The sequence below is a fragment of the Halichoerus grypus genome, chromosome 9 (genome assembly GCF_964656455.1).
Source record: "Halichoerus grypus chromosome 9, mHalGry1.hap1.1, whole genome shotgun sequence".
NCBI lineage: Eukaryota > Metazoa > Chordata > Mammalia > Carnivora > Phocidae > Halichoerus > Halichoerus grypus.
In genome coordinates this window covers 106,760,465-106,787,227 of record NC_135720.1, presented here as the reverse complement: position 1 = coordinate 106,787,227, position 26,763 = coordinate 106,760,465, and the positions used below count along the sequence as shown (strand labels likewise).

General features: G+C 53.1%; 1 protein-coding gene across 1 annotated transcript in view; it reads right to left on the bottom strand.

Moving 5' to 3' along the window:
* Positions 1-12,000: 12,000 nt before the first annotated feature.
* The window catches only part of C9H6orf132 (chromosome 9 C6orf132 homolog), a 33,168-nt gene continuing 18,405 nt past the window's right edge, over positions 12,001-26,763 (bottom strand). The window contains exons 3-5 of the mRNA XM_036101783.2: positions 20,109-20,184; positions 14,474-17,540; positions 12,001-13,821 (exon numbers count right to left, since the gene is read on the bottom strand). Coding sequence (XP_035957676.1) covers positions 13,704-13,821; positions 14,474-17,540; positions 20,109-20,184 — 3,261 coding nt within the window. The 3' untranslated portion in view covers positions 12,001-13,703. The remainder of the gene's footprint in view (positions 13,822-14,473; positions 17,541-20,108; positions 20,185-26,763) is intronic.

Sequence of the window (26,763 nt, the reverse complement as noted above, 5' to 3'; positions counted from 1 at the left end):
GAGTACCTGCTCCACGCCAGGCGCTGCGCTAAAGCACGTCACATAGATGCTGCGTGCTGCCATCAGCCTGGGAAGGGGTGCGATCATCATCCCCACTTACGCGCGTCTCATCTCACTTCGTAATAGCGCTCTCATTCTCGCCGCTTCTCGCTGTGTAACAGAAGAGGACACAGAGGCTTAGAGGTTAGAGAACATGGGTGAGGTCCCCAGACTACTGAATGGCCAAATGGGCTTCAAGCCCTGCTTCCTCCTGACCATCGCCTGCCACCTCTGGGAGCTACCAGTTGGGCCATTTCTTGGGGGGGTGTGCCTGAAGGGGACAAAAGCCCCCACTGGGAGCAGACGCAGCTGAAGGACACCAGGCCCCCTCCCAACATGCCTCCTGTGATACCAGCATCTGAGGTGTCCTCCAGCAAGTTCTGTGCGCAGCAATCAAACAGAGACAGCATTCCCATCCCCCCCCCTTTTTTTAACCAAGGTGTTAGCATACTGCGTCCACTTTCCTGCGTTTTTTCCCCCATTAATATCTTTTGGATATTCCGTCCCATACTGGTTCATAAAGAGCGTCCTTATTTGTTTTTATGTCTGCAGAGTGTTCCATTGTGTGTCTTATTCTAATTTATTACCGTTTATTTAGAGAAATGCTGTGAGGACATGATGTCATTTTGCTGGGCTCTCTGGAGCCCAACTTCCTAGGAGTGGAACTCCTTGCCCACAATATATATTTCACATTTTGGTAGCTATTGCCAAATGCCTTCCGTCGGGGTGGTACCATTTTAGCCTCCCTCTAGGGAAAAAGAGCCTGTTTCCCTACACCCTTGTCAAGACAATGTGTGATCAAGGTTTTAATCTTTTGCCAACCTAAGTGAAAAATGGTATTTTAGAATAGCTTTAGTTTGCATTTCTGTTACGACTGAGGTAAACTTTTCCATGGTGGATTTTAAAATACAGTGTTCCCGGCGCGACGTCCCTGCTGAGGAGGGACCCAAGATGTTCTCTGGAACCCAGCTTTCTCCACTGTCCCTGAGCCGCTCTGCTCTGGGCACCCGCCGGTCTTTTCAGTTCACAAATTGTCCTGGTGGGCATGCACAGGAGCAGAGTGAGAATTCCTTCTGAAACTCGGCATTCTCAGAGTGGCGGGTATACTCCATATAGATCATCCTAGTAGTTGCCCCCATCTGCATTATCCCTCTCCAATGCCAGAAGCTGCCCCCTTCCTTGACCATCATCCCCTGAAAATTCAAACAGGATTAGCCAAGCAGTGCTCCTTCCCCCTTTCCCCATGTGTCTTGGGCCAGGTACATTCTGGAGAATGATTAGACATTGTCCTAGGCTACCAAGTGCTCCCAAGTTGGCCAGTCTCCAGGAGAACAAAAAGTTCAAAGAAGACACACATGTAAGCAAGCCCAAGTTTTATACTCCTTCCAACCCTTACTGGTTTGGGACACTGTCCCCACAGCTTGTCAGAGACGGTGGTACCTGGGCCTGGGCCCTCTCTTGATCACCCAGGGGACAGGGCCAGCTGCAGCCCTCTGGAAGGTCATTCAGATGTGGACCCTGTCCTCAAGGAGCCCAAGGCTCGTCCTGCCATGTCCTCTGAAGTACTGTTTCTTTTCTCAGAGGCCCGAATGTACCAGGTCTCATGGTCTCCCCTGAAATCTTCTTCTGGCTTCATGGAATGTTCTGGAAACTCTGGGATCTTGTCAGGGAGTGTGTCCCCAGCTTGTATGAGAGAGGCCTGCATCCTTCCTGAGCTCTCAGAAGCACCCAGAAACACTGTCCCCTCCTTTTGGGGCCATCTCCAACTCATCCACCTGGACTGAGGCAGACCCACTCCGACCCCATCGGCCCCAGCTCTGCTCTCCCTTCCTTCCCAAGTTCTCTCTCCCTTGAAAAAATTTTCTATGATTTTTAAATAATAATGACAACAGCATATACTTCTTTTTTTAAAAAAAAGTAGAAAGTTTATTTATCTGAAAGAGGGAGAGAGAGAGAGCAGGGGGAGGGGCAAAGGGAGAGAGAGTCTTTTTTTTTTTTTTAAGATTTGATTTATTTATTTGTCAGAGAGAGAGAGCACAAGCAGGGGGAATGGCAGGCAGAGGGAGAGGAAGAAGCAGGCTCCTCATTAAGCAGGGAGCAATGCAGGGCTGGATCCCAGGACCCTGAGATCATGACCTGAGCCAAGGGCAGATGCTGAACTGACTGAGCCACCCAGGCATCCCAGCGAGAGAGAATCTTAAGCAGACTCCACACTGAGCACGGAGCCCAATTTGGGGCTCCACGCGGGGCTTGATCTCATGACCCTAAGATCACGACCTGAGCTGAAACTGAGAGTCGGACACTTAACCGACTGGGCCACCCAGGCTCTCCAGCATATACTTCTATAATACTTCCATGTGCCAGCTACTATTTAAATATTTATATTAAATGATAAATGGACACAGTACAAAATTCAAAAGGTAGAAAAAGATGCATAGTAAAAGCTAAGCCTTCCTCCTCATGCTGTTTCTTCTGCCACCCCATCCCCCACCCCAGAAACCGCCACCAGTACGGGGCTCCTGTGTGTCCGTTTGGAGCTCTTCTATGGATGCATAAGCACACGGGTATCTGTTCTTTCGTCGCTGTCACACAGGCGGTGGCATATAAAATGTCACCTTTTGTATCTTTGGCTTTTTTGGTTAATTTTTCCAGATTTGCTTTGCGCTGCCCTGACAGTCTTATCCCCCTTCCCACCTCTGAATGCAGAGCGCTGTGATGGGGCAGAATGGTGACTGGCTTTGGGGCCTGACAGGTCTGTGGTCAGTCCTGGGTCCCTCTGCTCGACTAGTAGCAAGTGACTGAATTGCCTGCATCTCACTTTTCCTCATCTGCAAAGTGGGCTAATACCTCAAAGCGTTACTGAGAGGGAGAGAGAGTGAGAGAGAGAGGTGTGATACTAGAGATGATACGTATGACCCTCGTGCTGGTACTGACATTATTCCCAGTTTCCTCCCCCCCCCCCCCCCCCGGGTTGTGGTGATGGTGGCCAGGGCCTGGGTTATGGACCAAGCACACATCCCGAGGGGAGGTGACACACAGGAACAGGATCAAGGCCTGCCCCTTCACTGTGTTTCCCGGATGCCTGAGCAGGGAGGGAGCGAGAAGGGGGGATGTAGGAGGGCTGTGTTGGTGGCCTTTGTTTCAGATGTTGGCACTGCTGACCTTGTAGCTCTGTCCTCTTTTAAAAGTTGGCATGGGCCCCCTCCCCACCCCCTGGACAGTACAGCTCCAGAAGCAGCCTGGGTCCCTTTCCTGCAGAGATTTCTACTGTGCAGGAGACAGCTAAGCGTGAGCAGGTCTCAGCTCTGGGTACTGTAGAAGCCATCAGTTTCCTTGAGGCCTCCCTCCCTCAACCGCCGTGAGCCCTGACAGGACCTCAGGAGCCCATGGCCTGCTGGAGCATCTGTCCAGCTGCCCAGCCCCACAGTCCCCCTGCTCACCACCATCTTATCTCCTCCACATCCGGGTTCTTCTGTACAAGCATATCCAGAAAGAAAGCCTATTGGTGCCTTCAGCTTGGCGGGAAGTAAGAGTTAACAAACACTAGCCCTTCGGGAAACTGAGGCCAACTACACACAGAGCTGCTGGGTAGCGTCCACTGAGAGTCTCCTCAGGGGCAGGGGCAAGGCGGGGGGCGGGTATAGGGGGCCCTGGGCCCCTGAATCAGCGACGCGTTCAGCCCTCGCTTTCCACATTGGGTTTCTTGCTGGTGGAGTAACTGGTACTGAAAAACTTCTAGAAAAATATTTTCTAGTTGAGTAAGTATAGATATATTGGGGAATAAAGTGAAAAATGTCCATAAAAAGCAAAGCCTCAAGGAAATGTTGCCTTTTTTTTTTTTTTTTAGTGGCAGCTTCGGGCTTCTTCCCTCAAGCTTGAGGAGGTGGGATGGCATGTTCATTTCTTCCACTTTGCTGTTTGGAAATCTTGGTAGAAAAATATTAGAAGAACTAGTCTAACGAATGGTTCTGCCATTAACTGTGTAATCATGAGCTAGTTCCTTTTTGTATTTCTTTTTATTCCACAATGGATTAGAGAGAGTTTGTAACAGAAACAATAAATGATGAAAACATTAAAATTAAAAAATCAGTGCCAGTGGGAAAAGGACATTAAGTAAATCAGTGTAGAGATGAGGGAGAAGAGGCCCAGGGATAAACAAATATATACATCAGATGGTGTACATCTACGCTGAGGAAGAAATATAGCAAGGTGATGAGAATAGGGAGGGGGAAGGGGACTGCCCTTTTATGGAGTAGTTAGGGGAGGCCTGGCCTCTCCAAGAGGTTAACATCTGGAATGAGACCAAATAACTAGAAGAGACTATTCAGTGATGAAGGACCAGCAAGTGCAAAGGCCCTGGGGCAGGAGTGGCCTTAGCATATTAAGGGGTACAGTGTGGCCAGCATGGAGAGATAAGGGGCAAAGTGGCAAGAGGAAGGAGGGAAAGGGCGAGTCTCCAGGGCCCTCAGGTTCCTCTCTTCTCACTACTCACAAACCCTCTTGATGCTCCAGTTTCCTCACCTGTCAACTGGGGATAATGCTTGCTCTTCAAGGGTTGCGAAGTAGGAGGTTTGCCCTCCAAACCGCAGGCTCAAGGACCTCTGGCCACCTTCACCAGAGCCTGCTCTCAAGTGGCCATCACTTTGGGACTTCAGGGAGACCAGGCTTCAACCTAGATTGCAGGGTTTCTCAAGCTGACGTTTTGGGCTGGATTGTGGGGGGCGGAGGGGCTGCGCTGTGTGTTGTAAGACATGAGTAGCATCCCTGACTCCCATCTACTGAATGCTCACAGATTCCCCCCAGGTCTGATGACCAAAAGTGTCCAGACATTGCCAAATGTCCCCTGGGGAGCAAAATTGCCCCCAGATGAGAACGACTGAGCTAAAAGTAAGCACCAAGGCTGTGCATGTTCAGGCACCAGCAAGAGGCTGGTGGAAAAGGATTGGGGGCAACAGAGATTTTTTTTTTCCCCTCTCAAATCAGAATGTGTCTTCAGCTGTTCTCTTTGTTTAATTTCCCTGAGGCTAGAATGTTCTGGAAGACAGTGTTGTGTCATACTTCGGAGTCTGACCACTTGCATAGGAATCCTGGCTCTGCTGCTTGCTAGCTCTGTGACCTTGGGCAAGTTACTGAGCCTTTCTGTTCTTGTTTCTCATCCATATACTGAGGGTAACAGAAATACCTGCCTCCTGGGGCTGTTGGGAGGATCCCATGACATAATACATGTAAATGCTTAGGACAGTACCTAACAAGTCCTTGCAGGACAGGTTCCCTGGGAGATGGAGATTTTGTGTGTGGGGAGTTTCTTGGGGGCGTGCCTTCAGGATGCACACTCAGTGGGGGAAGGGGTGGGGCAGAGGGAGAAGCTGGGCTTCCTGAGCTTGGGGGGACTGGGGCCATCAGAAGCCCTGGAGCTAAGATGACCCTTCAGAGTTGTCCTGAGTTGGGGGGTGGGATGCCTCAATCAATGCATGGGGGCTGCCCCCAGGGAGCAGGTGTGACCTTGGACAAAGGTGGCTCTTTGGTGGAAAGGACAGTTCCCAGGGAGGAACTCAGCTGAGCGGAACTTCAGTCCTAAAAAGGGAAGGGGGTGGGGTGGGAGGCAGGGCCGAGAGTGCTTATTGGCTAGTATTGTGGGATTAGATTTCAATAGAAGCTAAAATGTTTTTAAGTTTTATTTTATTTTATTTTAAAGATTTTATTTATTTATTTGAGAGAGAGAATGAGATAGAGAGAGCATGAGAGGGGGAAGGGTCAGAGGGAGAAGCAGACTTCCCGCCGAGCAGGGAGCCCGATGTGGGACTCGATCCTGGGACTCCAGGATCATGACCTGAGCCGAAGGCGGTCACTTAACCAACTGAGCTACCCAGGTGCCCCGAAGCTAAAATGTTTTTAAAACACCCTGGCCAGTGGAGAAATTACTCCCAGTCTAACACTGTGCCATGCCCGTCTCCCAGTATCCTGCTTGTCCCAAGCCTGCTGTTATTTATTGCCCTCCTGGAACAAGAGGGAGCAGGCCGAATCCAGAGAGGCATGGCCACACTCACCCCACCTGCGCTGCCCCAGCCCGGAGACCAAGGCAAGGTCACTTGGCCCGTCAGTACTTTAGATTCTTCTAAAGATGGGAGTGGTACCGCCTACCCACAGTGAGGAGAGAGGATTAAATGGGAGACCACATGGCAGCAGTTCTCAAAGTGTGGTCCCTGGGCCATCAGGACTGGCCTCCCAAACTGCGAACTTGTTGGAAATGTGAATTCTCAGGCCCCATCCCAAATCCACTGAATCAGGAACTCTGGGGAAAAGTTCTAGGAATCTGTGTTTTGACAAGTCCTCCAGGACTACTGATGCACGCTCTAGTTTGAGAATGACTGGTGTACGGGACAGCACTTAGCTCTGAGTCTGGATCCTGGAAGGAGCCGAGTCAACCTGAGTTGAATCTGAATCTGGACTCCCTCCGCCCGCCAGCCTTAGGTCAGGTGCCTGTGAGCAGAGCGTCACCTGCTGGTGACAGCCGACCATGTGCGCATATAAGGATCTCTCTCTCTCTCTCTCTCTCTCTCTCTCTCACACACACACACACACACACACACACACACACACACGGACTCAGGGCTACACCCATGAGCAAGGAAAGCAGTGCTGGATATCACGGCAAGTTGCCCGGAGGTCCACTCCTCACTCCCCTCCACTCTCCCTGGAGAAATCAGGTTAAAGTGAATGTCAAGGGGCGCCTGGGTGGCTCAGTCGTTAAGCGTCTGCCTTCTGCTCAGGTCATGATCCCAGTGTCCTGGGATCGAGCCCCGCATGGGGATCCCTGCTCCGCGGGAAGCCTGCTTCTCCCTCTCCCACTCCCTCTGCTTGTGTTCCCTCTCTCGCTGTGTCTCTCTGTCAAATAAATAAAAATTTAAAAAGTGAATGTCAAGGGCAGGTTTCAATGGCCAAGAGAGGTCACCAAAAGATAGCAGCAGTGTGTTTGAGTCAGTGATAATGGGCACTCCTGACCAAGGGTTTAAGTGTCGGACACACTGAAGGAAAAGCAAACAGCAGCTCTGCCCCGCTTAGGCACGGGCTCCCACTGGGGTCACAGAGCTGAGGACAGCCTTGACAACTGGTCACAGGCCAGTAGGAGGGGCCATCCACAGTGCTTCGCCAACAGTGCCCCGTGTGATCACCTGCTCTATTGGGTACCCAGCTCTCCTGGGTGGGAGAACTTTGTATTCTTCTGCTTTTTATTCCAGGGGTGTGTGTGTGTGTGTGTGCGCGCGCACACACACACACACACACTCACATGTCTCCTGAACTGGACTGCGAGCCTTTTGCCTGGCTCTTTGGCTTGTACTGAGTGGCACCCCCTAGCGGTGGTGAATGGAATTGATGGGGCTTTGTGCTAACCTTAAGAATTTGGAACAAATGCTGAAAAGTTTTGAGCCACAACACGGAAAGATCCCAGACACGATAGAGGAGAGAGAGAGAGAGCCCAAGGCCAGGAGCCCACCAAGCCCTCTTTGAGTGGCTCAGAAAATAAGCTAGGTAACAATGACAGGAAATGGCAGGAGATACACCTCTGCAGTGAGGAAAGGTAAAAGCAATCAGGAGGCTCTGTCGGTGGAAGACACGGACTGGAGAAATTCAATCTTGAAGGATGCGCAGGGAGCTGTGGCAGAAAAAGTTGGCTGTGCCCGGCTTCCAAGAGCAGCGCTAGGGGTCATGATCCTAACGCTGAAGTGGATGAAATGGAAAGCAGCAAGTCTGGTGAGTCCGAGCTTGGTGCTTAGATCTCTGCTAAAGCCCGAGAACCCCATGCAGGTAGCTAGCTGTTGAAGGGAAACAAGACTTTGCTCTTGAGGGAGAGCTCTCCAAGGTGGGGAGGGCCGGAGCACAGGAGCTGTTCCTTCTCACCATCTGGCCCACATTTGGCACAGTCTTTCCCGTCGGTCCCTGTTGCACAGGTGGGAGAGGCCACGGCCCCAAATAACATTACTTGAGACTAAAGGACATCCAAAGAGGAGTTAAACAGAGCCAGAGTCCTCTGACTGGTTGGGGCTGGCATCTCCGGGAGACTGGCTCACTCGCAGGGCACAGAGACCCTGACCTGATATGAGGGCTGCCTGCCACCCCTTGCCCTGGCCCTTTTTTAAGGCCGGGAACAGCCTCACCTGGTAGCATCACCTCCTAGCCCTTCCTGTCTCCACTTAGAGGGTAGCGTGTCTCAGCCTTCCCGGCAGGAGCCACTCCAAGGCACCCTGACACCTTTGTGATGAAACCTAAGACTGCCCATCTCTAAAACCATAATTTTGTGCCACCCAAGAAACCTCAGCATTAGGTCAGGTGACGCACCTCTAGAAACAAGACAGTTACGTGGTCACTAGTCTGTGGGAGACATGATCTTTGCTCTCCAGGAACTTAAATAGTGCTTGACAGTATTTGATTAAATACTAACATGAATTCATTCAACAAACGTACGTTTAGTGCTCCTACGAGTGCCAGAAGCAGCACCAGATGCTGGGGATACCGTGATGAATAAGACCGGCAGTCCTTGCGTTCTGGAGCTCACCAGCTGCGGGGGGAAGGAGATGTGGAGCAAGTAATGCCAATGTGAGGGGACCAGGGGGCCCTGGGAGCCTTTAGCAGCAGCTGATGCGGCCCAGGGGGTGAGGGGTGTCTGAGCAGAGCCTGCAGGGTGAGGAAGAGCCAGGCAAGGGAACTGGGTGCCGAAGTGTGGAGGGAGGCATTTCTGAGCAGCACGGGGCTGCGGAGGGCTTCCTGCAGGGGCTGATTTCAGCTGGGCCTTGAAGAGCAGGTGAGCCCAAGGAAGCGGAGGGGACAGAAGCAGTGAGGCAGGAATCAGCATTTGGGGATGGCGGGGCCATGGGCCTGGCTGCTCTGGTCTCAGGATTGTGTGCAAAGGAAGTACGGGAAAAAGAATCCCTTTTGGAGAGGCCGAATTTGAGTGGCTGGCCAGACATCTACCTGGAAATGTGCAGGGGGTGCTTTATCATTAGAAACGTGGACTCTGGGGCACCTAGGTGGCTCAGTCTGTTAAGCGTCTGCCTTCGGCTCAGGTCGTGATCTCGGGGTCCTGGGATCAAGCCCCATGTCAAGCCCCATGTTGGGGTCCCTGCTCCTCGGGGAGCCTGCTTCTCCCCCTCCCTCTGCAACTTCCCCTGCTTGTGCACTCTCTCTCTCAAATGGATAAATAAAATCAAGAAAGAAAGAAAGAAAGAAAGAAAGAAAGAAAGAAAGAAAGAAAGAAAGAAAGAAAGAAAAAGAAAGAAAGAAGAAAGAAAGAAAGAAAGAAAGAAAGAAAGAAAGAAAGAAAGAAAGAAAGGAAAAGAAGGAAGAAAGAAACGTGGACCTCTGGTGTGGAGGGGCTCAGCCTTCCGAAGAAATTATAGCGAAGGAAGACTGGAGGCCAAGGTCAGGGTGCTGAGACACCTGGGCGGGGGAAGGGAGTCAGCCTGAAGACAGAGAAACCCATAAGAACACATTCTGTAGAAGCTCAGCAAACGGTTCTCCGGAGGGAAAGGAGCGGCTCCTCCCGGCCAAATGTTAGCGAAGCTTCTATAGCTCCAGGAATTGGCAGGGGGGCACAGGATTATTCACATAAAGGAGTGAGCATTCCTAATGCATTGTCTTGGTCTCTACCCCTCTCCCAGCACTGCCCCTTCTCTCACCTTCCTGCTAAAAATATCCCCGGAGGCCCCAACCCCAGGTCTACAGCAGTTGGCATCCCTGGGGCTTCAGAGCAAGGAGGCCCAGGTCCTCTGCCTGGTATCAGTGGCCACCCATCCTGGACAGCTAATGATGGGACATCAGCATTGCCTTTGAGCGGAGGACATGAAAGTGGCCATGGGCTGCTGTGGGTAGGCAGGTGAGGTGAGCAGGCAGGGGCAGACCTGCCTGACAGCTCGGCACTGAGGTCACCTCTCTCCCACACCTGCCGGTCCCAAGTCACCTCTATCCTCCAGCTTCCCGCAGAAGGGAGGGCGGGGCTCACTTGGAGCAAGAAAAGCTTACCCCCTTAAGTAAGGGGGCCCTGGGAAAACTGGGCTCCATCGGGGAGGCAAGGGCTTCCAGCACAGCCTGCCCTGGGACCTGCCTCAGCGGCCGCCTCACAGGAAAACCGGGGTTCTGGCCACTGGGGTTTGGGCCACACCCAGGGAGCCGCTGGGAGGTTCCAGAAACCAAGGTGCAGCCAACCTGATCCAGGAACACCTGTGCCACCCACGCCAATTAGCGTTTTCTGGCACCAGAATACCTGTACCCTCCTTAAGCCCCCCCGAGCCCTGCTCAGCTAGAAAGGAAGTTTGGGAGGTGGCGTGACGGGGCGAGGGCTGAATGGGTGAGGGGATACAGTGGGGAGGGAGGCCGCTGTAACGAGGTTCGCAGTTTGGAGGCAGGTGGGTTATTCTGAGCAACTCACCTTTCTTCTTAGAGCCTGGATTTTCTCACCGACAAAATGGAATTGGGAGTATTACAAGGCCAACACGTTTCAGAGGATTGTCACGAATAAACAGAGAACCAGTGAACTTTCCAAACCGTCAAGGTCAGGTGTTGCTGGTTTCCATGACCAACCAACGTCGCACTGGGAATTTTCAGTGTGAAGTGCATGGAGCCCTAGTTGGAGGGAATCTATGAACTGCCTGAAATAATGGGTAAAAATGCATGTGCCGGGGCATCTCTGTAGGTGAGGATCCATAGTTCTCAGCAGCTTTTTATTTTAATTTTTTTTCTCTCCCCCATCAGCAGCTTTTTAAGGCGGTCTGGGACCTACAAAGTCTAAGACCCACTCACGGCGCAAGTCTGTCCCTGTTGTGTTTCAGAGGAGTCAGCGGAGACCCATGGTGGCACAGCTTGTCTGATGGCAGCACCATGGGTGAGGCCCTGGTCCCCCATCCTCCACTACTCCCCTCTGCCCCTCTCATGTCAGGTGAGGGGGGACAAAAGTTAGGAAGATCAGGGAGGGGTGAGGAGGCAGAGCCCCAAGTCCTACAGGGAATTGGGGCCCCTGTCCTCTGTGTTACCAGGATGAGGGCCTCACGGTGGAAGGACAGGAGAAGGATGAAGCCCCAGGCTAAGGGAGGCCTGGGAGGTCCCTCCTGGAAGCACGAGCTGCTGAATAAATGAGTCATCCTCCTGGTCTCCCTTCCTACCCCCACCCCCACCCCCACTCGGAAGACTCAGAGGAGGAAACACAACTTTCTCTCTGACACTGTCTTGAGATAAACACTCCGGTTCTCAGTTTCCTCTTCTGGAAAAGTTGAAGATACCACGTCAAAGCTTTACGGAAAACTGTGAAAGGCCCCACACAAATGTAAGGTAGTCACCAGCCAAAAATGCAAAATTTATTGAGCTACTACTGACTGCCAGACACTTGCTGGATGCTTTGACGAAATTGGCATGAATGTCACCACTTCAAGAGGCCTGCCCTGACTGCCCGGTTAAGGTAAATCCACTCCTCTCCCCCACCCGCCAGTTATTCTCACACTTCCTGTGCCTTTCCTTCCCACCACTTATTATAATGTGTGATGTTTCTGGGTGTTCTTCTTATCGCCTCTCTCCTCCACTAGACTTGCCATGAGCAGGAGCCACGGATATCCATGCTAAGCACAGTGCCCGCCGCCAGTAGTCCCTCAAATACTTGTTAATGAGCACGTGACTGTCTCTGATCTTCACGGCAGCCCCAGGGAGGCATTATTATCATGCCCATTATACAGAAGAAGAAACTGAGGTTCAGAGAGTCAAAGAGACTCGGTTAAGGATGCAGTTTGTTTTTCACCAGACTTTAGCTCTGCTTCTTCCCCTTGAAGGATTTCAAGAACAAGAGAGCCTAAGGGTCAAAAGAGAAAGTGTGGGCCCGGCAAAATGGCTCCCCGGTTCAGCCGCCACCCCGTGCTCAGCCTTCCCCAGCTGAGTTCTTCCAACCTCTCATCACACTGAAGTAGCTTCGAGTCATCAACCCACAGCCACAGAGCTGAGGCCAGCCCAAACTGGCCTGTTTATTTCCCAAGCCAAGTGACAGCCAGCCCTTCCCCTCCCTCCAGAGCAATATATAGCTGAGAGCCCACGCCCCACTCCTCAAACCTGACACAGAAGATAAATTAGTGAAGTCTTTTATAAAACATTGTACAGGGAAAATACATACATATTTATAGGGCCAGTGCTGGTGTTGGGGTGGGGTTTGCTTCTTGAACACAGGTAACCAGATCCTGCCCCATCAGGGTGCCGGCACTCTCCTTCCCTGAAGTGGCTCACCTGCTGTCCCCGCAACCTGGTACCTGGCCGGTTACCTCAAGTCATAAAGGTCCAACATCTTGCCCCCAAAGGGCCCTGCTTTCTGGCTGCCCCTGCAGGCCTGCTCCTGCGGTGGGCCACCCCCTGCCCTTTCTCCTACCGAGGCAGCCTGCCTTGGCCTGGTCCCAGGAATCCGGCCTGGGGAGGGGACGGGGAAGACAGACCGAGGAATACTGTTTCCTGATATGTGTGGGGAACATATGTCATCCAAATCAGAACTTCTTTTGAAAGTGGATGGGGGTCTAATTCACTGGCCAACAGGCATAAACCCACACTGCCCAGGCAAAGGGCCCTACTGATAGGTCTCCCCTGCTCGGAACTGGCCCAGTCCTACCACTCTAGACCTTCCAAAACGCACTCCCTGTCAGCAGCAAACACCTCTCAGATCCCAGTGCCCATCTCTGCTACCTCCCACTCTGTGTCTTCTAACATCTTCACTATGCATTTTAAAGCCTCCATAATACTGGGGACCTATAGTGTTGGGATTGGGAAGGGTGGTTGGGTCGGATGCCCCCACCAAATCCCAAATGGGTTCTGGCTGTATTAGGCCTTTGGTGTCAAGCCCCCAGGCCTTCTGGCTCCTTGGGCCCAATCTCCCAAATCATGGCTGCCTGGGTCTGAGTAGGAAAACATGACTTTATCCTCTGTCTCCCATCCCGTACTTGCCAAGTCTTCTCTCCCTAGGCTTCCCGGCAGCTGAGGTAGCTAAGGGCCAGGGCCAGGGCAACTGAACCATCGACCCTCCCTATCCCCACCTTTGGCCGATGCAAAGAACTCTGTTCCAGCACCTTCTCCACACGTTGTCCATGCCTATGTCCTGGTCCCACCTCAATGTGCCTTCTATGCTAGGTACCCCAGGAATCAGCTCTTAGGTTGGCAAATGGTGGATTGGTGGAGGCTACAGAGATCAACCTGTAGTTCCCTGCACCCCTACCCAGATGGAGCTGGGCCTCAGGCCTTCGGGAGCACCAGACAGCCGATCATAGCCATGGAGATGGACTCAGAGTTAGCACCCCGCCCCTTGCTTTTAGAACCTGCTCAGTAGGCCATGCTTGTAAAACTGCTTTAAGTAAGTCTTGCTAAAGCAAACAGTACCAGCTAGGGGAAACTCAGGCTCCAGGCCCTTAAAGGCTCCTCCTCTCCTCCCTATTTCCCCCTCCCCTTGTCCACAGCCACCCCAGTGCTTTGGGAAACAGAAGCCCACTCTTGATCTTTCCACCACTTCTCACTCGTCATCTGTCTGTGTTTGGGTAACAAAGACTCTTCCATGTTTAAGTCAGGACGCCTAACACCTGCCGCATCCCTCCCACCCCCACAAAAACAAGTGCCCAGATCTGACCCCTTGGAGTAGAGCTGAGAACACCCGGGGTTCAGGACGGGGCTTTCCGGTGGTTCCCCGAGTAGGCATAGGAGATGGGATGGCGGGTCCCAGGCCTCACGGTGAATGTGTTGATGGGACTTCCATAGTGGGGGGTGCTGTGGGGAGACCTGGGATGAGGGAGCAGGAGAGAGGGTGGTTAATATTTGCAGCTAGTTAACCAACAGCCCTCCCACCTCCCTCAGGGCACAAGAGGAAAAGATGTGTAGCTCAGCGCTGTGGTATCTGCCCACACAAGCCCCGGTGGACAGGGTGGGACCTGGGTGGACCAGCACTGATTCAAGACACAGGGCTCCTCCTCCCAGCTAGGCTTGGCTGGCCACAGAATAGTGCCTAATACCCTTCTGTTCGGAACTCTTCACTCCTAGCCTGGGTCTGGATCCTTCTCTGTGTCGCTGGGCAATCACCATAGGCACACAAGGGCCACTCAGGTCTCCCCTCCACACCACTCTTAGCCTGAAGCCCTGAGTCTCTAGAGAGTGGGAAAGAGGAGGTAGAAGAGGGGAAGCTGGTGGGGAAAGCAGGAGGGTAGGGAAAGAGAGAACAAGGGAGATGGTGGGAAATAAGCAGGTCAGGCAATCGCCAACAGCGCTCTTTCCAGGTTAAGTGCGCCTCGCGCGTCCCTTTCTCTGCCCAGAGAGCCAGAAGAGCGAAAACCCAACGTCCCCGGACTGGTGGGCTCCTCTGGGGTCCCGAGGGCCGGGCCTCCACTCACCTGGCTTCCCACCCCGGGCTGCGTTCCTCGCCCCGCCCCCAGCTCACCTGCCGGCCGCGGGGGCGAAGCCATAGTCGCCGCCGGGCGCCTTGAACTTGGCCTCCCCGCGGGCGGCGCCCTCCATGGACAGCCTCCGCGCGTGCAGGCCTCCGGGGAGCGCGCGGCCCGCCGAGTTGACGCGCCGCATTTCCGGGCCTCCCGGCGGCGGCCCAAAGCAGTTGGGGGAGCTCAGGCTGCGGCCGGTGCCGCCGCGGGGCTGCCCGGGGCTGCGGTGGGGCTCCCCGACGTACAGGCGCTTCTTGATGAGCGAGCGGCCCCCGCCCGAGAAGCGCTCCAGGCCCCCGGCCCTGGCGTGGAGCGCGCCGGCCGGAAAGCGCGAGAAGCCACGAGGCGCTGAGGGCTGCCCCAAGTCTGGGAAGTTGTTCCGGGGAGGGGATCCCCGGCGCCCCAGATACTGGAGGGTCGGGGCGGGGGGCTCAGGGTCGTTGCTGAACTCTGGCGGCGGCGGGATGACCTCAAAGTGGAACTCCCCCTCGTCGTCATCGTCGTCGTCGTCCCTCTTGCAGGAAGGAGAAGGAGGGGACGAGAAGGATTTGGGCAACAGGCGGCCCCGGGGGAGGTTGGAGGATGCCGGCCTTTCCCAGGCCACAGGGGCCTGAGGCTCCGCCTTTGTCCCGTTGTGCCTGAGGCTTGGCTCCGTGCCCTCCGGGTCTCCGGGGGGTTGGGGCTTCCACTGACTGGGTATGGTGGGCTGTGCCGACGAGGCCAGCTGGGCGTCCTTCTCAGCCTCCTTGGGTAACTTGGGGACCACAGTGAAGGAGTTGGGCCGGCCCTCATTGTGGAAGATGCTGTCAGAGCCTGCTTGGGGCTGGCTGCTGTGGCCACCGAGGCTCCCTGGCAGGGAGGACCGGCCCAGGGCCAGCCCTCCTGGCCTTCCCTTCTGGGCCCTCTGCCTGGCTGCAAGGAGCAGGGCCATCGGGGAGCCTGGCTGCACCACCTCCCCAGTCACCGGATGCCTGAGGAGTTCATCGGCAGGCTGGGCTGAGGTGGGGGGCTTGGCTGGCTGCCCCTGGGGCTCCTTCACCTCCGCAGGTTCCCCTGACCCTACGGCTGAACCTGTGGCCCGCGGTGCCGTCCCAGCAGCAACCTCTTGGCTGGGGCTTTTCTGGCTGCGACAGAGCGTGTAGAGAAATGTCACCTCTTCTCCGCCAGGAGATCTCTTTGGTGGGAGGGCTGGAGCTGAGACGGATCCCAGGGTAGGCGGCTTACTGGGCTCTGGGGGGCGCCCTTCTGCCTCTATCTGGCGGGGCACTGTAAGTTCTTGAGGTTTGGGCTTCTCCCACTGCCCAGCTGGGACTGGGTTCTTCTCTATCAGCGGGGATGATGTGGTGGGCGCAGTTATGGCTGCAGATGGTATGGCGGGCCCGGGCACAGCATTAGGTGGTGTGGCTGGCCCAGGAGTGGGCTTGGGTGGTAGGGCTGGCCCCGGTGTGGCCTTGGGTGGTAGGGCTGGCCCAGGAGTGGCCTTGGGTGGTGTGGCTGGCCCAGGCACAGCCTTGGACTGAAGTGGTGTGGTTGGCAGAGGGGTGGTGGATAGAGGGGGCAGATTCTTGGCCACAGGCTTAGAGAAGTTGCCATTATCCCCCCTGTTTTCAAAGATTCTTCCCCCTTCTAGCCGAGGTTTGGGAGGCAGAAACCCTACGCTGGGCTTGGCTTCCTTCTCTGCTGACGAGGAGAACCGGGCCTCCAGCTCACTGCGGATCTGCCGGACACTGGGAGTTGGGGCATCTTGGGGGAGGTAGTCCACAGGAGGGAGGGTCAGGCTGGTGGCAGCCCCCTTGTCGGGCAGGCTGCAGGGACTCTTCTCAGGAACGCTTGGAAGGGTCTCCTGCTCTGGCAGGCTTGGAGGAGCCTCTTCCTCTGGCAGGCTGGGGTCCTTCTTGCCCTCCTTTTCCTCAGAGGCCACCGTTGAGCCTGCCCTGTGACTGAGGAATCGGTCCTCCCTCCTGGAGCCACAGAGATAGGCTGCCAGCTCACTCCGCAGCTTTTCCATCTGGCTGGGATCCCTCCAGTCCACAGGCGCTGAAGAGGCTGTGTCCTCTGGGCTGGGGGGGGTCGGTTTGGGTTTGGGAGCAGGGGAGCTGGATTTGCGGCTTTTGGCAAACCCAGAAGGTGGAGGAGCTACCTTCTCAGCAGAAGGTAAAGGAGGGGCAGCTGGGGGGAGGGGCGGTGCTGGGGGGGGTTGCGGGGGTGCGGGAGGGGCCAAGGGAGGGGCTGGCGGTGGCGTCTCAGCATGTTCCTTAGTCCAGGACTGGGACTGGCCCAGCGTGGGGCTGGCTGGTGCTGCAGCCCTGAGCTCCCCTGGGTGGTCTGGCTCAGGGACCCTGTCCGGGTAGACCTGGGACGCAGGGCGGATGTGGAAGCTGGGAGGCAGTGGGAGTCGATTGGGAGCTTTCTTGATGGCCCCTTCTTCCTCTAGAGGAGTCCCCTGTGCTTCCTGAGCTGGGATGGATGAAGTCCTGACTGGGGTCGGGGGAGGCACCTTGAATGAGCGCGGGAAAGTGAGGTGGGGGTCTGGCTTAGGTCCCAGAAGACTCCCCTTTGGCTCAGCTGGGCTCTGGGGGGGGCTGGTTCTGGGGGTCTCTGGCTGCCTGCCATTCAGTGCTACTTCCGATTTCCACTTGGTGACACCCCCAGGGGGAAAGAGGCCAGTCCCTGTTGTCTGAGGAGATGCTGGGAGTGCTGGGGCTGGCAGAGGGGGTGGGGGTGGGGCTAGAGAGGCCAAGGGTGGGGCAGGAGGAATGAAGTCAGGAGGGGTGGGCGTCGATGGGGAGGAAAGGGTGGAGACAGGGGCTGGAGCCCCCAGTACTGGGGGCAGAGGTGGGGCCGTGCTGGGTGGGGATGGGGGTTCCAGCAGCAGGGGAGGCGGTGGGGGCGCCATGGAAGGTGGAGGCGGTGGGGACTCCTCTCGAGGTTGTGAAGTGTCCAGGGGTGGCCCCGGGGCTGGGCCTGGGGGCGGTGGGGGGATGAGTGGGTCCTGCCCGTAGTGCCTAGGCCTCAGGTCACCCACAGAGCTGTACAGTCGGAGGTTGCCGTTGACTAGTGAGCTGGTACCTGAAAAGAAGGGAGAAGCAAAGAAAAGGGGGGCAATGAAGCCAACCAGCCTTGCCCATCTCTTCGGGGCGGCACCCAAGAGAGTAACTGGCCAGTTTCATGCCTTTCCTCCTGAACACCAGGTGAGGGAGCAGCAATGTCTCCAGTCTCCTGAGCTGTCCTGGGGGTGAGCCTCTCCTTTTTAGGGAGGGGCCCCTGCTTATCCTGGGCACAGCCCCTGGAGCCCGGACTGAATATTCTCTGTCTGCCTCACTCTTCTCTGCCCTGCTGTGTGCGGGGACTCCCTTATCCTCTGGCTACAGGTGGGCTGAGCTGATGGACGCTGCTGGCAGATCAGAGGGTGGGGACAGAGAGGCCAGGGCATTGAACCCCCGCTCCCTTCCTGATGGGCCACAGTCAGCAAGGGCTGCTTTTCTGTCAGGTTAGCCCCTGTCTGACAGCTCAGAGATAGGAGTAGCTCCCCACTGCTCCTTCGGCCTCTGGGGCATCACCATCCACTTCAGTCCCCGAACCCTGCTCACACAGCTGTATGTCATGTCATCCCTTTATTAAATGCTTTGGTTATCGCCTTTGAGTTGCCATCTGTTTCTCATGGGGGCCTTGGCTGATACAAAGCCAGGAAGGCCAGGGTTCAAATCCCAGCTCTACCACTTACTCAGATGTGTGACCTCAGACACACTAGTTAACCTTGCTGAGCCTCTGTTTCATCATCTATAAAGTGGGCATAACGCCAGTGCTTACCACATAAAGCTGTTGTGAGGATTCGTGAGAGAATTCACGTAAAGACACATAAAGGGCTGATCATGGTGCTAGGCCCATAGTAGGCACTTAAGGACCGGTGACCCCTTTGATTGTTACCAACTGCACTTAACCTTTCAGATTGTGAGACAGAGAAAGTGGGAGAAGAACGGGAAGTCAGGGATCAGGGCCAGGGGCCTGGAGACCTTCTCAGTAGGAAGTTCAGGTGAAAGACCCGTAGGAGGGAGCAGGATGCACGAGCAGCTCCTGCTTTCCAAAGCCCCCGAATCTACCAAGAACCCAGGCTCCCACCTCACAGAGAGCTTCTGGAACAGATGCTGGACTGCGGGATGGAATGGGGGCGGGGTGTGTAGAAAGAAGGTGACCTGAACACCCAGGCGCTAAGAGATGCTGAGCACCTCTGGCCCCAGCAGCTCACACCCCTCCCTTCTTGGACCTGGACCCCAGTCCCCCCACTCCGCAGAGTCTGCAGACTGCCAGGATGCCCTGTTATTTCTCTCTTAGGGGCACCCGTCCTCTGCTTCCCTGCCTCTCAGTTTCTAGCACAGAGCATAACAAACCCGGGGAATGTGAGCTCTGAAGGCTCCTCCCAGCTGTCTGACTTCAAGACAAAAAACATACTGGGGGTGGGGAGGAGAAAAAACTAACATTCATTAAGCACCCAAATGTTGGGGCGTCTGCTCCTTCGGCCTCTGGGGCATCACCATCCACTTCAGTCCCCTTCAGGCTCAGGTCATGATCCCGGGGTCCTGGGATGGAGTCCCACATCCGGCTCCTTGCTCAGCGGAGAGCCCGCTTCTCCCTCTCCCACTCCCCCTGCTTGTGCTCACTCTCATGCTTTCTCTCTCTCTCTCTCTCAAATAAATAAAATATCTTTAAAAAGAAAAAAGCACCCAAGTATTAGGAGCTGTAATACAGCAGTGAAAACGAAACAAAAATAGTCAAAATGCTGGCCCTCCTGGAGCTTATGTTTTAAAGGGACAATGAGACAAACAACGAACATAGTACATCCGTAAACTAGTACCACATTAGCTGATGAGTAATATGTGGAATACAGCCAGGAGGGGTGCTGGGGGTACGATCTGAATAGGGTGGTTAGAGAAGACATCACTGAGAAGGTGACAGCTGAGCAAAGAGGGAGTGAGGGAGGGAGAGAGCTGTACCTACGTATAGGGCAAGAGCAGCTGAGGCAGGGCGAACAGCAATGCAAAGACCCTGGGGTGGAAGTGTGCCTGGTATTGAAGGGCAACAAGGTTACCGGGATGGCCGGGGCAGTGTGAGACAGGGAGAGAAAGCAGGACGCGAGCCCAGGTGAGGCCAGATTCTGGCACTCCTGGCAAGAGCCTTTGCTATGAGCGACACAGGAAGTCACTGGCACCTTTTGAGCAGAAGTATGACAAGAAGTGACTAACGTCCCATCCCGTATTTCATTTACTCCCCCAGAACTGGAACTGTGTTGGCCCCAGCTCATTTGCAGATACAGAGGTGCCAGGGGTTAAGTGATTTGCCCAAGGCAGCAAAGCTAATCTGTAGGGGAGCTGGGACTGAAAGCCAGGTCTGTCTGACTCCAGGGTTCTTTCCACTGCTTCATGCTGCCCTTGTCCCTGCTCTGGCCTTGGCCCTCACCATCCTTCCCCCACTGGAAGTGGGACTTAGCCAGCCTTGACTCTCTTCAACTCCCACCCACTGCAGCCAGTAGCCAAAAGGCCCGGGGACTCCTGCTTTATCACCAGCTGCGGCAGTGGGCTGGATGCTTGGGCCAAAGGAGGAAAGAAAGATGGACGAGCCCCAAGCCCAGGGCCCTCTTACCAGTCACTTCTTTGTCCACAAAGTCTCCTGGCACAGAGGGGGTGGGCACAGCCAGTCCATGGTTCTCCTGGGCATTCTGAAAGAGGGCAGAGAGAGCAGGGAACAGGGAAAGACAGACAATTCTTAGATTGCTGCTCTAGGAGGTCAGTTTACTGCTCAAAAATCAGCAGTGATGGTGAGGGTTTGTATAACCTTATGAATATACTAAAATACAAAAGGGCTAATTTAAAAGGGTGAATTTTGGGGCGCCTGGGTGGCTTAGTAGGTTGAGTGTCCGACTCTTGATTTCGGCTCAGGTCATGATCTCAGGGTCTTGGGATCAAGCCCTGTGTTGGGCTCCAGGCTGGGCATGGAGCCTGCCTGGGGTTCTCTTTCTCCCTGTCCCTCTGCCCCTCCCCCCTCAAATAAATACATAAATCCTTCAAAGGGTGAATTTTATGTACAGGTGAGTCTTGTTATTTGCAGTAGTTATGGTCTGTAAAGTTGCTTCGAACACTGAATTGGAAAATGTGAAATCAATGCACCAAGAGAAGTACAGGATTAGGTTCCTGCAAACTTCAGTCAAAGCATTTTCATCAACTGGTCAATACAGAACTTTATTTTATGCATGTTTCTGTTTAAAGACACCTTATTTAATATATTCTTGACACGCTGACATTGAACTCATGGCCAACAGCACTATATCTCAGGCCTGAACGAAGCTTATCTAACATACATATTTTTTTCTGTAAGGCACATCACAGCCTTCTTGCACTTAGGGATGTTAGCACATCAGCACTATGCTTGGGGGCCATTTTAAACAGTGAAATCACCAACAAAAAGCAAAGAAATTAAAAAAAAAAAAACATGGCACTAAAGAGCAAAGAACACTTATTTACAGTCTGAGAACTGAAGCAAGAAGGCAAAGTGTCTTGTTTGATCTCAGCTGGGACCGTGTGCATCAGGGGACTCAAATTTTTCACAGCTCTGCATATGTCCAAAGTGTCTGGAGTATTGCTTTGGGGGGTTACAAATAAATTTTAGCGAGTAGGTGAATCTGCAAATACAAAATCCGCAAATAATGAGAGTTGACTGCCTATGAATTATATCTCAATTAAAATAAAACAACAAAAGGGGCTTGCTCCCCCGTGCATGTCCACAAGTTAAAAGCCAAATTCTTCAGCCTGACCTCCTGTTCGCTCCTGGTTTTCATTAAGTATTTACAGAGAAATAAATAAATTAAAAGTGGTGAACTGGAATAGATTTGTAGCACTGCAGGTGCCCTTCTGATCTTAAGCCTCACAAACCATGTGTTTATACAGCTGTCAGTTTGTACATACTATTTTGCATTCTATTTTTTTTTCCAAATACACATTTCCATACATCAACAAAGTCCACACACCTGTGTTTTGAAGCGCTGTGGTGCATTTTATGGTCGCTTTCAAGGTCCTCAACACTCTGGCCTCATACGTCCCAGCCAGCTTTTATTTCCTACTCAACCTGATAGACCCATCCCGCATTCGAGCTTGACCATCCCCCTCTCCCCTATCCTTCCAACCCATACATGGAGTTCATGTTCATCCCTGAGGCTGCGTGTTGGTCAGGCTGTGCCCCTCTTCCCACCCTCTATTTCTAACAACAATACCCCTTGCTCTATGCTCTAAACACATGATCTCCGTCACACCACTCTATGAAGATGTTATCCCCATTTACCAGATGAGGACACTGAGGCTCAGAAATATTTGGTAAGTTGTCTCTGGTCACACAACCAGTACTACCACCCCCGGGCCTGTGGTGCTCACATTTCTCGGTATTTTGCCTCTCTGAAATCTCTCATCCTTCAAGGATTAGCTGAGCCCCTCCAGGAGGACGGTAGAGGTGAAGGGGCTAAGGGCACTGTCTTTGGAGCCAGACTACCTGGATTTGAATTCCAGATCTGCCACCTCCTAGCTGTAGGACTGTGCTGGTTGCTTAAGCTCTCTGTGTCTCAGCTTCCCTGCCTATGAGGTGGTGATAAAAATAGAATTTACCTATTCTAGGGCAGTCATGAGGATAAATGACACAGTACACAAAAAGCACTTTACTCCTAGTGTGTGGTGAATGCCCGTTGAGTGTGAGCCCAATAAACATTATTAGCAGGAGCCCTTACTGACCTGATGCTTTTTTTTTTTTAAGATTTTATTTATTTATTTGACAGAGAGAGAGAGAGCACAAGTAGGCAGAGCGGCAGGCAGAGGGAGAGGGAGAAGCAGACTCCCCGTTGAGCAGGGAGCCCGATGCGGGGCTCAATCCCAGGACCCTGGGATCATGACCTGAGCTGAAGGCAGACGCTTGACTGAGTGAGCCACCCAGGCGCCCCTGACCTGATGCTCTTCAGAGCAACCCATAGCAAAGCCCCTCAAAGGAAGATTTTTGTTTGCTCGCTCGATATTCCCCTAGTTCCTCCAATGAGATGTGGTTGACCTTGGAGCCCAGGGACTATGTCCTATGTGAGTCCCCCAAAGTTGGACACACAGTAAGCTGTGTTGTTACTCACTGATGGGCTGATGGTGCTAACTCTCTGGGCTTAATGGCTTCATGGGCTCATATATAAGATGGGGGATTCAAGACAGGCGTTTCAAAAATATCCATGAGACTCTGCGTTTCCAAGGGCAATCTCGGAATTACTCTTTGGCCATTTGGGGGCAACAAACCACTCATCTTCTCATTCTCAAAAAATTCTGACGCTGGAATAGCCATGAGGCATCATCTTTCTCCTGCCTCTCAGTAATTTTTTCCTGCCCCTACTTAATTCACACGGCCAACACATACCCGTTCTTCACAGCTCTCAAACCAAGCGATCTGGGCCAGGGGGAGGGCCAGGGGCCAGGCAATCCGAGGAGTGTCTCCCAAGACATTCTGAGATGACACACACACACACACACACACACACACACACCACTGTCTAATAAACCTTCATCAAGTACGTACCCTCTTTTGATGAGGTAGATTTTGATGAGGTGGAAGCCAGATTTTCAAAAGCCACCCACGGCTGAGACTTCTGTTTACTCTTTTGAACATAATTGGGAAATAAAAAGACACGGGGACTCAGCGTAGAAAGTCTTGGATTCCATTCGTGCTCTGAATTTTGCCAGGGGTGTGACCTTGGATGAGTAGTGGTGGCAGTGATATTAAACCATCACTTAGGGCGCCTGGGTGGCTCAGTTGGTTAAGCAACTGCCTTCGGCTCAGGTCATGATCCTGGAGTCCCGGGATCGAGTCCCGCATCGGGCTCCCTGCTCAGCAGGGAGTCTGCTTCGCCCTCTGACCCTTCCCCCTCTCATGTGCTCTCTCTCTCTCTCATTCTCTCTCAAATAAATAAAATCTTTAAAATAAAAAATAAAAAAATAAACCATCACTTACATACCTACTGGGTGCCAACACTAAGAGCTTTGCCTACATTATCTCAAGTCCCTTCACAGAGCCGGGGTGCAAACCTAGACCCTGAGACTCACCTTTTCTACAAATCACCCATTTTCTTCACTTACAAAATGGAGATAATATTTCCTACTTTGCGTTATGAAGATAAAATGAGATAATATCCCTAACTCAGGAAACCAGTGTTAGCTGAAGGCTTATTTCTTCCAATCCTCTCTCCTACAAAGGGGAAAAAATTGTGAATAATCCAAGCTAAGCTGCCTGGAATCCTAGAAGCATCTTCTGGGTCACCCGTGGTGCTCCAGTATAATTATGTGTGGAAGAGGGAGATGGACAGATTTTATGGGCCGCAGGTCCTACTGCCCATCCCACCCTTGGAGCTTCAAGAACTCTGGAAACACAGTAGACTCCCCAGACCACAGGATGGAAGTCTCTCATGAGCGGCCTTGGAGCAACAATGCAGGCAGAGGTCAGGCTTCTCAGGTTCTCCCCACAGATATGGGGGGCCCAGCACATGCCCACCACCTCACTGCTCTGCTTGAGCTGCTGTGGTTCTCCTCTGTTCACGCCCACACAGTCCCAGCAGCTCACTTAGCCATCCCTTCCACTGCTGTGTCTCCAGGCAAGGCAAAGACATACTGATTTTCACCTTAGTCCTAGAAAAACAGACCCAGAAGGTGAACTCCCTTCACTCATCCGGGAGACCCAGGGAGCTGGCTGGGACAGTGCCATGTTTCGGTGGGCAAATGCACTGGTGTAGACAGCAGCTACCTCCATGAGTGCTGAATTCCCTGACCTGCCTCCTTGAGCCTCAAAGAACGGAGGAAAAGCCTCCTTAAGAAGAGGGCTTGCACATGACCCCTAAATGCAATGTGTGATCCTGAACTCAATCCTGGGATGTGTGCCATGAAGAACATTAAAGGGGCAATTGGCAATAACAATATAAACATGCATTAGATAAAAGTATCATATCAATATTAAATTCCTGAATTCGGTAACTGTGCAGAAAATGTCTCTGTTCTTAAGTTACACACAGTGAGGTATTTAGGAGTACAGGGACACAATGTCTCAATGGTTCAGGAAGAAATATTGTATATATATATCAAGGATGGAGGGAGCAAATAAAGCAAATGCGCTGAATGTGAGTGAAGGCTCTAGAGAGTTCTTTGTACTATTCCTGTAACTTTTCTGCACATTAGGATTGGTTGAAAGAAAAAGTTACTTAATGCCACTGAACTATACATTTTAAAATGGTTGCAGTGGTTACTTTTATGTTATATGTATCTTACAATTAAAAAAAAAAAAAAGGTTAAAACAAAAGATAAGACCGTGAAAGAGCAGGTGCTGCGAGAGCCTCAGAGCCTCCCATCTATTCCATGCCAGCACCTCACACCATCTTTCTCCCACCGTCCCCAGTACTCCCAGTCTCAGCAGTAATAATGGCAGTTGCTGACTTCCTGGCACTTACTCTTTATCAGGTGCTCTTTCTGTGGTTTCTATCTCTTAACTCATTTACTTTCCACAACAACCTGATGAGATTGGTGCTGTTGTTGCTACCTGACTTTTACAGAAAAGGACACCGAGGCACCGAGAGGTTAGGTGACTTGCCCAAGGATCTACAACGAGTTATATATCCCTGTCTTTCCAGGCACCCGCTCATCATGCGCACACCCAACTTGTCACCCGATTCTGCCAGGCATTTCCTAGGTCGCTCTCTTCTTGCCACCCCTCCAGTTCACCCCTTCTTCAGTCTTCACTGTCTCTCACCCAGACAGACAGACAGATAGACTACCATCATTGTCTCCAGATACTTGCCTGGCCTCTGCCTCACTGCATTCTTTAAACCAGATGCCAGGATGGTCTTTCTGAAATGCATCTCAAAGCAGGTCACTTCCCTGCTCAGAAACCTTCCACTGGTCTAGAGGATGAAACTGAAGCACCTTCACATGGCATTTGAGAACTTTTACAAGCTGTCCCCTCTGCAGCTCCTGCCATCTTCTCCCTACCCTCTCCACAAACCCAGGGCTCCAACTAGGGGTTCTCATCTTTTTCCCACTCTAGTGTCCATGGGGACCTGACTCAGTCATGAGCAAGTGGGCTCCCTGCAGCAGGGATCCTCAGTAAGCCAGAGACCACACTCTGAAGAGGCTATTTGGAGGTTCTGTGGGTGGGTGAGTAGCTTGAAAAAACCCCTAGGTGATCGGCCACACCTCCCTCCTCCACCTGTTAAGAACCACTGCAGGGGCTTGGGATTCATTCCTGATTCTTCTCAGGTCTCCCCAGCCTTGCTCTTGCTCTGACTCTGCCTGGGATGCTCTTCTTTGCCTGGGAAACTCCTAGTTATCCTTTAAACCCCAGAGTAAATGCCCCTGGTCCATGAAGCCCTCCTTGGCAACTCCAGCCCGAGTTAATCTCTCTACCCTGTGTGTTCCGCACCCTGTGTGCACGTTACCACAGCTGGCACTTATTAGGTCCCTACTATGTGCCTCTGGGCACCATTGTGAGTACTTGACATGTAGCAACCTAGTAAGTCCTCAGGTAACCCTTAGAGGTAGGTTGTTTGTATTTTTAGAAGAGGACTCTGAGGTACGGAGAGGCGAGGAACATTGCTCAAGGTCACACAGCTAGTAAGTGCAGGGTCAAAACTGGAACTTCGGAGCCTGCCCTCATGCTTCTCCTCGAGCACAGATGGATCCTATCATAGGTGAGTCTCGTCTCTGCTGCCCCAGCCCAGCCTCCTTCTGGGTCAGGTGTCAGCTAATTCTTTGTTCATGCTTGGCACAGAATGGACAACGCAACAAGTTTGTTAAGTGAATGAACTCCTGGATGAGTGAACGAGGGGAAGAAAGAATACAGGAGAGTTGGAAAGCCTGTCTGTGTCCTGGAGCCAGCCCCACCACCAACGAACTCGGAGCAAAGTCGCTTGTCTCTCTGGGCCTCCCTGCCTCTTCTGTAACCGCTTGCCAGGGATCACTTCAACCATGGTGCTCTGTGAGTCCAGGCCCATAAGGTGTCCTGCCAGTGACTCCGCTCACCCTGTGCCTTGTGCGGTGGCCTGGGCACTCGGGGCCAAGCCTCCATGACAGGGGGTTAGGACAGAAGTCCGCCCTTGCCTCCAGATCTCGGGATCATTCTGTGTCTCCGGGGAGGGGAAGAGGCAAGTGGGATGAAGGAGGAGCTCCTGAAGCTGCTTTCCCAGCAGCCACAGGGTGAGGCCAAGAGGGCGGGGCTGGGCTTGAGGTCACTGCTGACCTCAGAC